The sequence below is a fragment of the Erythrolamprus reginae genome, chromosome 4 (genome assembly GCF_031021105.1).
Source record: "Erythrolamprus reginae isolate rEryReg1 chromosome 4, rEryReg1.hap1, whole genome shotgun sequence".
Classification (NCBI taxonomy): Eukaryota; Metazoa; Chordata; class Lepidosauria; order Squamata; family Dipsadidae; genus Erythrolamprus; species Erythrolamprus reginae.
Window position 1 is genome coordinate 53358408 of NC_091953.1, and position 18084 is coordinate 53376491.

An 18084-nucleotide genomic window follows, 5' to 3' on the forward strand; every position below is an offset into this window, starting at 1 on the left:
GGCCTAGGGCAAAAGAGTATCTCAGTTCCCCCATGCCTGACGACAGAGGTGGGTTTTAAGGAGCTTACGAAAGGCGAGGAGGGTGGGGGCAATTCTAATCTCTGGGGGGAGTTGGTTCCAGAGGGCCGGGGCCGCCACAGAGAAGGCTCTTCCCCTGGGCCCCGCCAAACGACACTGTTTAGTTGACGGGACCCAGAGAAGGCCCACTCTGTGGGACCTAACTGGTCGCTGGGATTCGTGCAGCAGAAGGCGGTCCCTGAGATAATCTGGTCCGGTGCCATGGAGGGCTTTATAGGTCATAACCAACACTTTGAATTGTGACCGGTAACTGATCGGCAATCAATGCAGACTGCGGAGTGTTGGTGTTATATGGGCATTTTTGGGAAAGCCCATGATTGCTCTCGCAGCTGCATTCTGCACGATCTGAAGTTTCCAAACACTTTTCAAAGGTAGCCCCATGTAAAGAGCGTTACAGTAGTCGAGCCTCAAGGTGATGAGGGCATGAGTGACTGTGAGCATTACCTACCATATACGCGTACAGTTTATATGGTAGGTAATGTATATTTTATGTGCCTGTGTTTAATGTGTATGTACATATTTGGCATATATACATAGATTTAAATAGTATGTTTTGGATGTTCAGTAATAGTAAATAGATAGGGAAATTGTATCTCTTTGAGGTGACGACCCTAACCTTAACCCTTGATGCGAGTGACATCAAGTTGGCCACCTTTAAGTCACCCCTCGGTCACATGGCCGGCACGCCAGACGCACAAAATACTACCACAGTGTGGTAGTAAACATTTTTGCAGCCCTTCACTGTTTAGGCACCATCCTCAACTTTCCAAGATTCATTTGATATTAAAATTAACAAGAAACCTGCTCAAGCAGAAACATCTATTTTGCACATACAAAATTTAGAAACAAGAACAGCTTCCTCAAAGTTCTATTTTACAAGGAAATCCATTCAGTCAGATTCTTAAATTGTTATCCATCAATTAGATACTTCAGTTCTTCAGAAGTTTGCTATTTGTTGGAAGAGATAATAATTTCAAATGTCATTGGTAGAATACTTTTCCCTGGCCTTTACCAATAAAACATAATCTTTCCTGACAATATCTAGCTTGTCAAGCTGGGAACTGTACAACTTTTTACCAATGACTTCTTCCTTCAGGTCAGCTCTAGGAAAATAGATACAGTAAGAACTTTCTGTATAATGCCAGGTTTTACAAACCTTATATCAATCTTGAAACACAAAAAGAAGCTACACAACTATGCAATGTGAAAGATTTTAATGATAAATTTTTGTATCAATCAATGAAATCAAAATATCTAGATATAAAACAAACATTGTTGGAAAACAGGACTGTAGGAAAATAAGGGGAAGATTATAATTAGACATGTTTTACATGGCTTAGGACCAGACTACCTTTGGAACCATCTTCTGACTAATGTATCACAGCAGCCAGTTAGCTCCCACAGAGTTGGCCTTCTCCAGGTCCCGTCAAGCAGACAATGTCATCTGGTGGGACCTAGGGAAAGAGCCTTCTCTGTGGTGGCCCCGGTCCTCTGGAACGAACTCCCTCCAGAGATACATACCGCACCCTCCCTCCTGGTCTTTCATAAAGCTCTGAAGACACACCTCTGCTGGCAGGCATGGGGGCCCTGAGCGATGAGATTGTCTCTGGCCAATATTATGAATGATTGAATCTGAAGAGAGTGTATGTCTGTATATAGGGTTTTAACACTTTTTAGCAATCTATATTAGTTTTTTAAAGTAAATTAGATTTCTTTTATGTATTGTATTTATAATTATTATTATATTATATTATTTATTTATGTATTGTTATGTTTCTTGATATGGTGCGAGCCGCCCTGAGTCCTCGGAGGGGGGCAGCATACAAACCCAATAAATAAATAAATGAATAAATAAATACAAACAAACAAACAAACAAACATGGAATTGTGTATTCAAATTGATAGGGGCAGTGTAGCTAAGGTAATTTCTTATGTCATTTTCATCATACGATCAGAGATCAATGTTGGAAAACACTATTTGGGTGTTTTGAATGGATGTTGAGCCAAACATGTTTCTCTTCACACTTCCTTTCATTTTTCATATTACTCAATTTTATAGAAATAATAACCCCTGTCCTCTCTTCCTCCTCCTCTTCTTTGCCCCTTTATGTTAGTATTAGGTTTATCCTCTGAAGGATACAGTAAAACTTGTAATGTTGATATATTAAATAAAAAAATACTCCTTTTTCTTTACTGATATGTTGAATAAAATCCAATGTTCTTTTATTCATATTTTTCAACTACCTCTAACTACAAACACCTCTACTTATGAACTTTTCTACGTAAGAACCGGGTGTTCAAGATCTTCTCAATAACCGTTTTTTACTTACAAACCCAAGCCTCCGAAACTGTAACCAGAAAAGGTAGGGGGAAGCCTCCGTGGGGCCTCTCTAGGAATCTCCTGGGAGGAAACAGGGGCTCTACCCTCCCTGTGGTTTCCCCAATCACATGCATTATTTCCTTTTACATTGATTCCCATGGGAAAAATTGCTTCTACTTAAGAATGTGGTCACGGAACAAATTAAATTCGTAAGTAGGGGTACCACTGTACAGTGATCTTGATTTAAGGATTGGGAATAGTTATTTCTTCCACCAATAAATATAAATTAAAAGCCTATCTTGTAACATGTAACTGGATCTCTATCTATTTCTTTTCTCCTTAATCTGCATAACGGATTGTGAGACTCATATGACATTATTTTTGATTACACAGATTCTTTTCTCAGTTTTTTATTCAAAATATGGGTTGATTCCCATTTCAAGTATTATAACTTATTGGAAACCTTTGATAAAATTTCAGTTGTCTTCCTCTGATTTCTAATTCAATATTGTATGTTTGTTTGTAAAAAAAATCAATGATCTTACTGATAGTTTCTTTCTGATATGTTTAGATTTTGGAAAAGCAGCTGTCATTGAACACTGCTTCTTTTCGTCGTCAATTAGCAGTTGAGGAAAAAAAGATCATTGAAGCTCAGTCGAACAGAGCAAATTTACAAGTAGAAATGGAGTCACTGAAGCAAAAACTTAAGGTATCTAGAAACTTAAATTACATTTCTCTTACCACAGAAGGCATCCAAGATGCTATTCATTAAACTCTCATTTGAGGTTGGCTATCTTGTTTTATGGGTCTTTCTTTCAGCCTGTAACTATCTAAACTGTAGATTGCAGAAATGTATTAATTTATGTTAGACCATTTGCACATTATCATTTCTAGAAACAGATACTACTTGAAAAGTGTGACGTAATATGAAAACATGTTAATAAGGCCTGTATTGATAGAAAATTGAGCTCCAGTTAATATCTACATCATAATTATAGTGCATATTTAATAACATATACTTTTTTACTGTCATAACTATATTGTATCAAAACATTTTGGAAGTACCTTTAAGATCAAATTTAATTAATCATTTATGAATTGTAAAAATAAAAAACTTGAACACATTTTTATCCTTCAGAATCTGTAGAAAAGGAGGTATTTGACAAATACTGGGGAAAGTTACACAGTGAAATGTATGATCTCTAAATAACTGATATTAATACAATAAATTATATTATCAACGATAATACATTTCTTAAGGAAAGAGAACGGGAACTGAGCATTACAAATATTTATGCACACCGGATTCGTAAAGGTCATCCAGAAAAAGAAGATTCATTTTCTTCCCCAAAAGGTAGCATAGTTTGTTTCTTACTTTATTGTGAAATAAAAATATGATGATTCTTTGACTTGTCAAAAATATTTCAAATTATTGCTCTATAATCTCTTTTAAAATGGCAATACTGCATTTTGTGAGCTCATTATTTATTATTCATGAGTCCTGATTAAACAGGATCACTCTCATCATTCTCTCTAGAAATGAAAGATAAAGGAACAAGAGTTTTATGGATATTTATTAAGAAAGCCCACTAAATTCAAAAGTCCTTTGTTAAGGGGCGTGCATAAGCGCACCACTGTGCCTACCGTCCCTGTCCTATTGTCTTCTTTTGTTACTTTTTATCATTACTTATCTAATGTTTTATTTGTACAAATTATTTGTACAAATTATCAAATTAACAATTACCTATAATTGTTTGACAAAATAAATAAATAAAATAAATGTTAGTATATATGTGTACTATTTAGATCATAGTTCAATCATACCTAGGCATAATCTGATTTATATTTTGATGACTTCTGGAGTCTTTTAATTTGGGATATAAGTCTATCTGTGGAACTGAAATGGCTTTATTTCCTCACGCCATATTGCCATTATATAAATGAGTTAAATCATGTATTAAGAAGAGGCAAATTTATTTAGATTTTTGTCAATTTTATATAGTGTAGCTACCCATCTCACTAGAGCTACATGCTCAAGATCACATTATTACTATTTCTTCCTCTGAATTTAAAGCCACACCCAATCCTGCCTCCCTCATGTATGTGCATCATATAGGCTAAATTAATAAGGAGACTATGTCTCAACCCTGCATTTTCCAAGGAAATACAGGAGTGGTTTATCATTGCCTAGTCCCATGCAGTATGAAATAATCCCTTTGTTATTGCCATTGAAGGGATTATCTGACATCTTCCCATCATGCTTCTGCTATCCAGTATAGATTATGACTGTAATGGAGCTCAGAATTTCCATTGTAGATTATGATGTTTGTAAATAAAGGCATTCTCCTGACCAATCTGATTTTATACCCTAGTAAAACTAAAGCAAACATTCTGGTTGTTAAGCAGGGCAATGCATTCCGTGCCAAAATCTGATGCCTTTTTCATCAAATCAAAGTGGCTATTTGATCAATAAAATGCAATAAAAATGATATGACAACATAAGTACTAAATCACTTAAAACATGTAAATAAAATACCGCTTGCCTTTCAGTAATGTCAGTCATGAATGTACCATGCTTATTTATTTATTTATTGGCTTTTCATAGTTGTTAAAGTCAGCAAAAGTATTCAAGTTAATATTATCCCAAAATCCAGGATTCATCGAAAGCCTGAGCCTGAGGTGCATCCTAGTGAGTTCCATGAGGTATGGAACAGCTGAACAATACTTTTATCATTCTTAACTTCTGATCATTTGTAAGCTCTGTTTCTGCTAATAATTGCCTGCTCGTAACATGTATCATGTAGTAAGATTTTTAGATATTTTATACTGATCCATGGTTTAATTGTGGTTTGCTGAAGAAACATGCCAAGAGAAGGTCAACCACAAAGAAAGTTGAAGCAACTTTCGAGCAAAGCTATTTCCAATGCACTTGCATGCCCAAATGTACATGTTCATAGAGGGTTTTGGCATACCTGTCTTTTTTTTTTAAGAGTAAGAGGCTGGCAGTTCTACTTCTATTTAAACATTAAACTTAAAATATAGTTTTTTCTGGGGTCTTAGTGATCCTACATAAATAGGGAGCAGGAAACGGCTATATTATATGTAGGATTTTTAAATAAACTCTACAAGGGCTTTGATAATATTTATAGTTTTGTAGTTTTTTAAATGGCTTATAAGGGAATTGACTTAATTTCGTGTCTTGCCCAATCACATTCCAATATGTTAAATAAATTAAACATGCCTGCAAGTACTCTTTTTCTCTCTTTCCTGGCTTGTCTGAGATTCCTATAGGGTTTGTTGTGCTAGGAATGGCTGCATTTTTCATTTCTTTAAAACTTTGTGCTTCTTTTGGACAAGTTATTGGGGATTCTGTTTATGAAGGTAGTCAGAGTGATATCTATATCCTTTTAAAGTTCTCCTGTTCGTCTCTCTGTAAATTTTAGTGCATTGTAGTGCAATCATTTTGGAACCAAGGTACCTGAAGTGAATTTATAGTCCAAAATCCAGAACCCATTGTTCCTGTGAAATTAAAATTTGGCAAATTTCATGATATAAAATTATCATTAAACAAAATGTCACAAAATATTTATTTTGGTCTGCTGCCTATTTTTGGCCATTATATACAGATTAACATGATTATTTTCAAGACAGATACATCCCTGAATATCTTCCAGAATTGCTAAGAATTTTTCTAGTGAAGACAATACATTAGAAGTTCTATTATTGTTGAAGGCATTGAGAAATGTGGTAAGATGGTATCTTTGAAACAAGGACCAAATGGATCATGGGTTCTCTGGTATTAATCAAAATGCTGACTACCTCAAGGGAATTCTAGGTTCAAATCCACCTTTACTTCAAATTTACCATAGTCAAATTTACTTTAGTGACTATCAGTCAAATAATATGAAATTTTTATTGTAAGAAAATACAGTATTGGAGGAAATATGGAAGTATTGAAGAAAAAATGAGGTATAAATCTAACAAATAAATAAAATAAAGTCTTTATTTATATATGTTTTCCTATGTTGGATTAGAATTTAAAACCATGTTAATATAATATTGGGAGACTCTAGAGAGATATTTTATTAGAGAACGGGAAATATCATGGAAGGGAGGCTATTAATGAAGATTTAATGACACTTGTAAAAGTATGCCCATAGAGATATATGCTTTTTCTGTGACCTTTTAGGAATCAAAAGCCAACAAAGAGGTGGAAGAATTATTTAATATGACTAAAACACTTGCTCCTGAAACAGAATTTCATCTCCCTGAAAAATTACCAAGGCACAACACTTTGAACAGGACATTCATGGGTAATAACCATAAATGACTGTAAATATTGAACCATAAAAAACACAAGACATGCCTTTTACTTAATGATTCAAATAGTGGTATAATGCTTTATTTTATAACTGCTCTGTGTGACTGTGAATAATGTCTGTTCTTCAGAAGAAATATAGAATGTGGCATGTTTCTTGGACTGTTTATTTAAACTGAAGGTACAAGGTTAAATAATTTGTAACACTAGATATAATACAGGTGGTCCTCCACTTACAACAGTTCATTTACTGACCATTCAAAGTCCCAATAGCACTAAAAAAAGTAACTTTTGACTGTTTTTCATACTTATGACCAAAGCAGTATTGCCATGGTGACATCATCAAAATTCAGATGCTTGTCAACTGGTTCATATTTATGACCATTACAGGATCCTGGAGTCATGTGATCTTTTTACATGACCTTCTAACAAGCAAAGTCAATGCGGAAACCAGATTCATTTAACAACCATGTTATTATTTACTTAACAACAGTGACAAGAAAAATAGAAAAATGGGGCAAAATTCACTTAACAAATGTTTCACTTAGTAACATAATTTTGGTTTCAGTCGCGGTCGTAGGTCAATGATTACTTGTAATGTACTTTTGTCACTGTTGTTTTCTCTAACAAATAATGCATCTTTCTAAATAGTTACTGTTGAAATAACATTTTTTGCAGGATTACAAAGTGAAGAGATCTGCCCAAGTGTAGAAAAAAATATAGAAAGACCCAGAAACAGGAGAGAAAGACAAGGGTTGGATCTATTGAAAGCAGAATTTGAAAACTTAGAGAAAGAACCAGCTGAAAAACAGAAAAACAAAGAAGATAAAGAGGCAAAAGAAGCTGTTTGTGACATATTAACAACAGTAGTAGAAAGGCGTAGAACACCACCAACTTCTAAAAAAGAGTATGTATTTTCAGAGGCCGTTCAAAACTTACATCGGGGATATCCTTCAACAGGCCCAAAGATAACACATAGTAGAAGACCACGGAACAGGCAACAGGGTGACATAGTTGACTTAATAGGAGATTCTGTCAACAATTATGAGCCCTCATTTGCCAAATTTCCTAAGGAAAAACAAAAAGAAACCCCTTCAACTCCCAGTGAAGAAGACAGATCCAAGGTATTGCCAGAAAAGGAAAGGCTTTTTTTTGAAAAACTGTTTGGTTCAAACTGCGTCATGAATAGCAGTGATCCAAACTCTGATTTAAACATGGAGGGTAAGGGAGAAAAAAACCTTTGTCCAGTAAAAAAAAGGCATGACGAGGTTTGACACATCAATGATGGCCTGGATTGTGTGATTCATAGATCTAGTAGATAGTAGATAATGGACAGTATTAGAACTAGGAGAACTAGCAGATGTTAGTATTAGAACTAGGAACTATTAGATAGTAGATATTAAATAGAATTGTAAATAAGTTATATTAGATAATAGATATTAGTACAGTATTAGAATTAGGATTCTAACTAGGATATATTAGATACTAAATATTAGCTAGTATTAGAACGGGGACATAGTAGATTGTAGATAGTGAATAGCATTAGAACTAGACAATATTAGATAGTAGATTAGATAGTAGTATTAGAATTTGGATATATAAGATAGTAGATATTAGATAGTATTAAAATTATAATATATTAGTAGTTTCTATAATTATCATAACAAACATCATAAAAACATATTTATGAACTTTTTGCACATGTTTATAACACATAAATATTAAAGGAATTTTGAAAGAGACGTTTTATGACTTATGCTTATCAATTACTACCTCTAAATAAAATTTCCTTGAAGCTTTTTTCTTACTTGAAACAAACAAGGAGAATATTTCTTTGCAGCTTATATTCACTGGTGCTGTTTCACCACATGAGGGAGCTAAAGAGGGAGCTATTTAAACTCGCCATCAATATAATTATTTTTAGTAGACTACAGTAATTGGAATTGATGTTATAACTTTTAATCTTTTACTTTTAGTCACATTTTGGAACAATGGTTACACATAAGAGAACTGATAGATCTGAAAGATTATCAGGAGTAGCTGAATCTTCAAGAGCTTTTTGGGATGACTATAGAAAAAAATCACATGAAGTAATTCAGGCAATGGGAACAAAGATTGAACTGCATTCTAACCACTGAGCCATGGTGGCACTGTGGTTAGAATGCAGCAGGGGCGGGTTCCTAAATTTGTTACTATGCTCTGTGAGCGTGGCTTATTTTGTGGGCATGGCTTGCCGGTTATGTGACTGGGTGGGAGTGGCCAGCCCAGCGTTTAGCAAAAGGCATTCTTGCAAGGAATCAGTAGAAATGTCCCATTTCTAAGGGGGAAATGTTTTGTCTACCCTCTAATCTGTTTCAGATGAGACAAAAGAAGACCAAAAGGGACTCAACTCTTTCCTCCTCTCGCCTTCTTTCCTTCCCCACCTCTCTTTCTTTGCAAATAGCATGCATGCATTAGACCCATCAGCCACAGTATGTGCCTAGAGAGTTTGGACCAGGGATGGGATGCTGCCTGGATGGGGGTGTTGTGGTTAGCTCTGGCCCAGCTTCTGCCTCAAGGACTGTGGATGTGGGGGAGACATCCACATGCTGCAGGCCTGTTTTGCCCCCCCGGTGGAATCTGATGATTAAGGCTCCTCTGACCAAGAAGACATGAGTGACAGGGAGGAGGAGAGTGTGGCAGACAGCTCAGAAGGAGATCAATTATCTAGCTCCTCCTTGGATTCAGAACAAAAGTTAATGATGCAGCCACGCATGCAGAGAGCGATGCATAGGCAACAATAACTGAGAGATTATTATCAAAGAAAATGAGGCCACCTGTGATTGGGTGGGGTTGTGGTAATTAGTGAGGCTGCTATAAATAGCAGCCTGTGGGTTTGGCCATTGTGGAGGTTTATCTGATCGTTGTGTTTCGTGACTGCTTTACTGACTTTGACCTTCTGTGTGCTGATTTTCCCCCGCTTTGAAACTAAACCAGAGCAAAGTGTGTTTCACTTTGTGAAAGAAGAAAGACTGCGAATTGCCTCACAGCTGCAAGCTAAGTATCGCAGAACTGATAAGGGACTTTTACAAATTACTAGTTTGTTTGGGGATGAGTGCTCTTTGCTATACCAAAAGAGGGCTTAGGTTAAGTGAATTTGCATTATAAAGAACATTGTTTTGAATTTTCAAACGTGTGTGTGTGTGAAATTTGTACCTGTGAATTTTTGGGAGGAGTCTACCAGAGAGCCCAACAGAACAGGGGGGGACGTGGTGGGGTAGAGAAAATGGAGCTCCATCCCAGAGCACCCAATTTGCACTGAAAGAGGTTGAAAGAAAATGCAGGGCATCCTGCATAAGCCACGCCCACAGTGTGGTAGCAAAACGTTTGGTAGCCCTTCACTGGTTTGGAGTAAGCCCAGGGATGGGCTACTGCCTAGATGGGGGGGGGGGGGGGAAACACAGTGGGGTAGCAAAAATAGAGTTCCACCCCAGAGTACCCAATTTGCACTGAAAGAAGTTGAAAGAAAATGCAGGGCCTCCTGCATAAGCCATGCCCACAATGTGGTAGTAAAAATTTTGGTAGCCCTTCACTGAGTAAGCCGCACATAAGTCGCAGAGTTTGTAGAGTTTATAGTAAACCCTTCCCCCCCCCCAACCAGACATGCTGTTCTCCCCAGCCCAGAAATCCTTGGCTGAGGTTAATCTAGCAGCTCCCAAGAGCAAAATTCCAAGGCACCCCAGAGCTCCGTCATTTGTGCAAGGTTCATACCAAAAAAGCTGCCTGACACTTTGGGGAGAGAGATTGCTACCAAATGCACTCTCTCCTGGCATAACTTGTCGGATGGATTCTAACCTGCCCCAAACACTGAAGCGTCTGCTCGAGCCCCAGTATTGGCTGAGGCCTTCCTTGCCACAATTCCAGGGTCTCATGTAGACAGAGAAGCCGGGAGCTGCTGCTCCTCTTTGCAGGTGTGAAAATATGGTATGTGTGTGTGGGTTACACAGCAGAACAGAGAAGAGCGGAGCTTCAATTTGGCTCCTCTGCTGTGTACCACTCACCACGATTTTCATGCTCACGAAGAGGAGGAGCAGCTCCCAACTTCTCAGTCTACACGAGACCCAGGAATTGTGGCAAGGAAGGCCTCAGACATTTCTGGGGCTCTTGTAGTTTCATCCTAATCCCCTACCATCCACGCCCACCTTACCTACTTGGCAGCCACAGGAGAAGTCAGCAGTAAGTCAAGACTCCTTAAGGCAAGCCGGGAAGTGAGGTGAGTGAGTGAGTGAGCAAGTGATGGGCAGGTAGGAAGACAATGGATGAGCAATGCCGGAAACTCGGCTTCAGGATATGTGCAGAAGAAATTAATTTTTTTTAAAGATGGCAGTGCCCAAAGACTGCCACTGACCTCATCGGGCTGGTGATGTCATTGTGATGTCACCAGTAGGCCGCTACCAGTGTGCCCACACTGGATCGCACTGATAGGAACCCACCCAATTCTAATATTATATTACAGTAATTCCTTTAAGTACCTGTTGCTACTTAAAAAGCTGAGAAAGAAGCCAAAAGACATCAGACAACTGGAAAAATATAGTCTAGTAATATAAATATAGAAAGAGAGTTTATGATATAAAATTATAAAAACATTATCAATTGAAAAAAGATATTTTTTTTAAAAAAGTAGTAGACCCCACTTTTTAGAAATGTTTTCATTTTTTTAAAAAAATAGTCTTTATTAATTATTTACACTGAAAAGAAGACAAGACAAATACAATACAGAGGAAGGGGAAAAAAGAAGGAAACAGCGATACGTACATAATAGGAAGAAAAAAAGAAAAAAAGGCAAAACAAAGATAAAACAAACATATATTTGCCAACCTGCAAGTTGGCCTTGTTTTTACAACTTTCACTATTGGTTTCTATATTCATATATTTACATGAGTCTTGGATGTGTATATTTCAGACTTATATTCAGTATTTTATAGTAAAGGAATAATAAAGAGTAACAAGATTGCTAGTAAATAACATATTTGACCGTAATGTAATTATAGTTTAAATAGTTTTTTTGGTCAACCCAGTTATACCATCTTTTTCACATCTGGTAGAATTCTGTATTGTCTTTTTGTCGAATTTCCATTGTCAATTTATCCATTTCAGCAATTCCATAGATTTTATTTATTATATTTAAGGTTGATGGAATATTACTTAGTTTCCAATTTTGCGCAAATGTGATTCTGGCCGCAGTAGCTATGTGTATTGTTAGATATCTGTCCTCTTTTGCAATTTTTTTTGCCTGATAATTCCGAGCATATATAACTCTGGTTTTAATGGAATTTGTAAGTTTGTTATTTGCTCTAAAAGACTTTTAATTTTAGTCCAAAATTGTTTGGCCTTTGGGCAAGTCCACCATGTGTGGTAAAAAGTTCCAATTTTCTTTTGGGACTTCCAGCATTTTGGTGATGTATTTGGAGACATTTTAGAGAGTCGGGCTGGTGGCAAATGCCACCTGTAGAACATTTTATAGATATTCTCTTTATATGTAGAAGATGTTGTCAATTTATAATTAATAGTCCATATTTTTCCCACTCATCAATATTAATAGTGTAGCCGAAATTTTGTGCCCATGCTATCATGGGCCCTTTAACCTGATCTTCCATCATTTCTACATTAAGAAATTGTTTATAAAATTTTGAAACCAATTTTTCTTCTGGGCCGAATAATATTTTGTCTAATTGATTGTTTGATTGAAATCCTATTTTCTTATCTTCATTGTATTTTGACTTTATTTGTAAATAATGGATCCAGTCAATGGTAATCCCTTTATCTCGTAATCCTTGAATTGTGTGTAGTAGGATATCATCATTTAATAATTGTTCGTAAGTTAGTATTTTATTTGTGTCTACTGTATTTGGGTAGATTATTGCTTCTGTTGGTGATATCCAATTTGGTAGTTGTGCATAATGTTGCCCTTTAATTTTTAACCAGATTTCTATTAGATTTTTCCTTATATAGTGTTGTTTTAAAAAGCTGTATGATTTATTTTTTGCACCGAACAGATAGGAGTGCCATCCAAATTCCAGATTAAAGCCCTCAATTGCAGTAATCTTCTGTCTCGAAGGGTTATCCAGTCCTTAATCCAGGTCATGGCTGCGGCCTGTTGATTTTCATTTCAATTTTCATATCATTGTGTTCAGAAATGTTCAAATTAGTATTTCAATGCCAAAGATGGTCAAAAAAGTAAGATTTTGCAGCCTAATCTACATGAAAATGAACAAAATTTCACAAAAACGGGGGGACGGGATTTTCTGAGCCAAATAAACAAGCATAATTTTTTTTCATTGCAATTTTCATATCATTGTGTTCAGAAATGTTCAAATTAGTATACTAGTGAAAAAAGTATTCAAAAAGATCATTCCAGTCGCTAGAACCAACCCTTTTATACTCCAGGTCTAAAAGGACCCGGAGGGTAACATTGGTAACTTTTTTTGCCCAGCAAAAACTATACCCCCTCACCCCCTTAGAAAGAACCCCTCAAATGAGAAAAAGTCATGGAATTTCAAGTTTCAGATATGCAGGGGGAAATTTTTTACAGGGTCTCAAACTTCATTTCGGGTCCTTTTAGACCTGAGGAGAAAACCAGGGTTAAATAGGTAACAGATTTTATACAATATTTTGTAAATTGGATGATCTTTTGCATGACTTTTACAATTATACTTTTTTTTCTCCATACCTCTGTTAATAGATTTTTCTTGTTATTTGGTCAGACCTATAGTTATCCCATTCCTTCAGACCTGCTACGTTTCCTTATCTTGGCAGTGTGGTGTTTCTGGAAGGAATGAGCAAAATATCAATGGTAATGTAAGAGTACAGTACTTATTTCCACTATGTAAAAATAACCTCAGTTGCCCAATTAAACCCAGCAGGCATATATATTGGTCAGCAGTGATATAGATAGATGCTAAATTATACATGATATCTAAATTCATAATTCATCCCTTTCCTATTTTTGTTTGCTCAGTGAATAAATGTACAAACATTTCCAAGATTGCCAATGAAGCACCTCTTCATGACTTGATCATTAGTAGTTGGAGGATAGCTAACCAAGTCATTATTGGGATGAGCTACCACCGTGTACCTTGCAGCTAACCGCCTAAGCTATACCTTTTAGATAGTTCATGTGAATTTTCTGCTCTACATTCACATATAAGATAGACAAAACCATTGGATGGTTTGATAAACCTATTTGCAAGTGTAAAGTTTAAATCCAACCCACAACATTTACTACTTGTTAAGACATTGGAATTATATTTTTCCCATTTTGTTAATAAAATAAGTCACTCTGGCCATTTTATCAACTAGTGGATTTACTACTGGTATCCATAAGTATTCCATTCCCTACCACCACCACCAAAACCATCATTTCCATCAGTCGTACAATCAATATCAGTACTGCATTGTAAATAGCCAGTAGGTGGCAGTATTTTCCCAAACTTTACTGTTGAAATGTATTAGGAAAGTAAAAACTAAACACAAGGGACAAGGGACATAATTTCTTTCAGCAGTCTACAGGTGTGTGAGCATAACATGTACAAGTAGAGAAAGATGTTTTTTGTTTCACAGAAAAAAAGAAGCACAGGCCAGGTCAACTAACGTAATAGGTGTAAAGGTGGATTCTAAAGGTAAAATTGTTTGTTGTTTTGTTTGATGCCTGGTTAATGGATTAGGTCGGTGATGCGAGCTTATGCCACAGCTGACACACGGAGCCATATCTGAGAGCACATGAGGCATTGCCCTATGTTCAGCTCCAGCATATATGCATGCGATGGCCATCTGATTTTCGGCCTTCTTTTCAGCCGTTTTCACTCTTCCCAGGCTTCAGGAAAGCCTCCTGAAATCTGGGGATGACGAAAAACAGCCCAGCCAACCAAATGGAAGTTCGTCTTCAAACTTCTAGTTGACCCATCTGATCGTTTTTCACTATCCCCAGGTTCATGAGGCTTTCTTGAACTTTGGAGATAGTGAAAAACAGCCCAACCGGCCTACCGGATGTCTAAAAGATTCAGTGAGACTTACGTGCATGCACGAGGGGCAGTGCATTATGAATGTGGGTGCATGTGTGGAAGCTATTGCGCGCATGCACATCCTTTTGGTACCTGAGCTAAAAAAGGTTTGCCATCTCTAGACTAGGTATATCAGAATAAATGCAGGTAGTTCATTTTGCTAACAGAAGATATGTATTAAATTGTTATATTGTGAGTCCCCAGAGAGGGGCGGCATACAAATCTAATTAATTAATTAATAAATAAATAAATAAATAAATAAATAAATAAATAAATAAATAAATAAATAAATAAATAAATAAATAAATAAATAAATAAATAAATAAATAAATAAATAAATAAATAAATAAACAAACAAACAAACAAACAAACAAACAAACAAACAAACTTCTCCTGGCAATTTTCTCCCATTTTTACTGCTTTTCATGTTATTCTTTGATTACCCCACTAGCAGATTTTTGGAAGTAGAAAGTGGAAGAAAAAAATTAAGTTATTCTTTCTGGATATATATCACAAACAGTTGTTAATACAAAATCACAGTTCTGGTTCAGATTCTATATTTGAAACGGGGAATGGTATGGAATTTTGGAGGATATAACAGCATCTGCTACCTGATATATATAGTGTGCAGTTTACTAACAGAAATTATATTTTTCTTGCAGAAGTTTCCAATACAGTGTTCCTTCGATTTTCGCGGGAGATGCCTTCTGAGACCACCCGCGAAAGTCGAATTTCCGCGAAGTAGAGATGCGGAAGTAAATACACTATTTTTGGCTATGAACAGTATCCCAAGCCTTCCCTTAACACTTTAAACCCCTAAATTACAATTTCCCATTCCCTTAGCAACCATTTATATTATTACTCACCATGTTTATTTATTAAAGTTTATTTAAAAAATATTTTTTAAAGGCAGACGAAAGTTTGGCAATGACATATGATGTCATCGGGCAGGAAAACCATGGTAGAGGGGAAAAAACCACAAAGTATTTTTTAATTAATATTTTTGAAAAACCGTGGTATAGACGTTTCGCGAAGTTTGAACCCGCGAAAATCGAGGGAACACTGTAATTCAACTAACTGGCATGAATATTACTATAAAAAGAAACGTGGGAGAACAATTACCAAAATAGATTTTTTGGTAAAATACAGATCAATAGTCTTTTATGAATGTATGTGTGTTTTCAAGTCAATGTTGATTCTTGACAATTGACTGGATTTTCCTAGAAAAATTATTGGCAGGACTATCAGAAGTGGTTTGCCATTGTCTTCTTTGTAAGGCTCCAAGAAAAACTGGTCCAAAGTACCAGCTGGTTTTGTAACTAAGATTGAACTAGATCTGGTGGTTTCAGCCTACTATATTAACCACTATATAAAATTGGTTCCACGTCTAAATCTTAATAAATCCCAAAAGATAGTTTAGGGCTGGCTAGCCTTTTTGGAAATTCTATAGCATATTGTAAGCACTTCTACCGATAACTGTCATGGAATACTGGATTGATATAAAAACCTGATTATTGTACCTGAACAAACCACACATTTTTATATATTAAAAACAAAAGAAATTTTCAGAAATCTTGATATTTCAGGGAGGAAACACCACATCAAAAACTATTATGACTTTCAACTACACATTTCAATTGTATCAACACCACCATTTTCATCCTCCCTAGTTGAAATTACAGTAATTGTATTAATGATTTAATCCATTATTTACTCTCATGGTGTAATATAACCATCGCTGTAAGCAATTCTTGAAGTTGAATTCTAGATAATGCTGTTATATCTTATTAATAACAGAGCTCTTTGATTCATGTAGAAGTGTTTTCAGAATGTGCTTTTATGCTGTTATCAAGAGGACAATGATTTTTATCAGCAGAGATTAGATGTTAGAGTAAATGGGAACAACCAATATCATTCTTTTAAATGTGTTTATACTTTAAAGTTTATACTTTAAAGGCTAAATGTGAAAAAATAGACTTAAACCATTTATATCTCTCTGTATAAAATAAATAGAAAAGGAAAGTTCTTTTGCCTGACCTCTTCTGCAATGTTGATAATATATCCAGAGGTGGTATTCAGCCAATTTGGACCAGTCTGGGCAAACCAGTAGTAGTGATCTCTGGTGGGGGCAGGGGTGGGTTGCTATTGGTGTGGTAGATAACTGTGCACCAGTAGCAGCTGCCAGATTGCGTAATTTGCTTGTGATCACTCTGATGCCAGTCATTCGGGAGCCACCATCTTTTTTCTTTAATTTTTGGTATTTTTTTTACTTCCCGTGCATGTGTACGGCGCTCACATGCACGCGGTTCCAGCACTTGTGCATGTGTGTAAGCAAAAAAAATAACTGAAATCTGACATGCGCATCCCCTCATGAGATTTTGGTGCACTTTTGCTTCCTGCGCATGTGCGGAAGCAAAATCACACTGGGTATGCATGTATGCATGCATGCATGTGTAGCACACACGATAAAACTCAAGCTGCACGCACAGCGTACTGGTAGCAGCACGTAAGAGCAATCTATCCCTGGGTGTGGGTGGGCCTGCCCACCTGCCCTTGCACTTTGCCATCCTATTTAGCAATGTTTTCAAGCTGTGCACATGCATAAAAGCCACAAGCACAAGCAAAGTGCATATGCAAAAGGCGCGTGCATGACAGAACTGAGCGTGCACACGCTGGGTGAACTGGTAGGGAAATTATGAGAATCCCTCCTCTGAATATATCCCAAGTACCCTTGTAATGCTGAATACCTAAAAGGAATGTCGGTATGTACAATATATACAATTCTTTAGAACAGTTTATCCACATAGGACATCTATACTCCCATTGCTGCAAGCTTTCTTTGGCTTTTTCAGCAGCCGGACTTTTTCTGATAAGTCTAAAAGCTCCCAGAGTAGAAAATACTTTAGATTGGAAATAATGCGGATAATAATGTCAATTTTTAATATGTATGACAAAACTTTTACTCCTGCTCTTATACTGATTGTTTGTATAATTTTGCCTTCCTTTTTTCCAAATAATATTTAGAAAACCAAACATATTATAGAGTTAGCATGGCGCAGCAGGTAGAGTGCTGTACTGCAGGCCACTGAAGCCAATTGTAGATCTGTAGGTCAGCGGTTCAAATCTCAACACTGGCTCAAGGTTGACTCAGCCTTCCATCCTTCCGAGGTGGGTAAAATGAGGACCCGGATTGTGGGGGTAATATGCTGGCTCTGTTAAAAAGTGCTATTGCTAACATCTTGTAAGCTGCATTGAGTCTAAGGAGAAGGGTGGCATAAAAATCGAATGAATGAATGAATGAATGAATGAATGTATGAATGTTCTATATA

The 18084-nt window shown here is 36.4% G+C and overlaps 1 protein-coding gene across 1 annotated transcript in view; it reads left to right on the forward strand.

Moving 5' to 3' along the window:
• Positions 1 to 8454, forward strand: part of LOC139166560 (lebercilin-like protein) — an 11484-nt gene extending 3030 nt beyond the window's left edge. The window contains exons 3-7 of the mRNA XM_070750273.1: positions 2970 to 3107; positions 3659 to 3752; positions 5004 to 5101; positions 6588 to 6711; positions 7395 to 8454. Coding sequence (XP_070606374.1) covers positions 2970 to 3107; positions 3659 to 3752; positions 5004 to 5101; positions 6588 to 6711; positions 7395 to 7990 — 1050 coding nt within the window. The 3' untranslated portion in view covers positions 7991 to 8454. The remainder of the gene's footprint in view (positions 1 to 2969; positions 3108 to 3658; positions 3753 to 5003; positions 5102 to 6587; positions 6712 to 7394) is intronic.
• The last annotated feature ends 9630 nt before the right edge of the window (positions 8455 to 18084 follow it).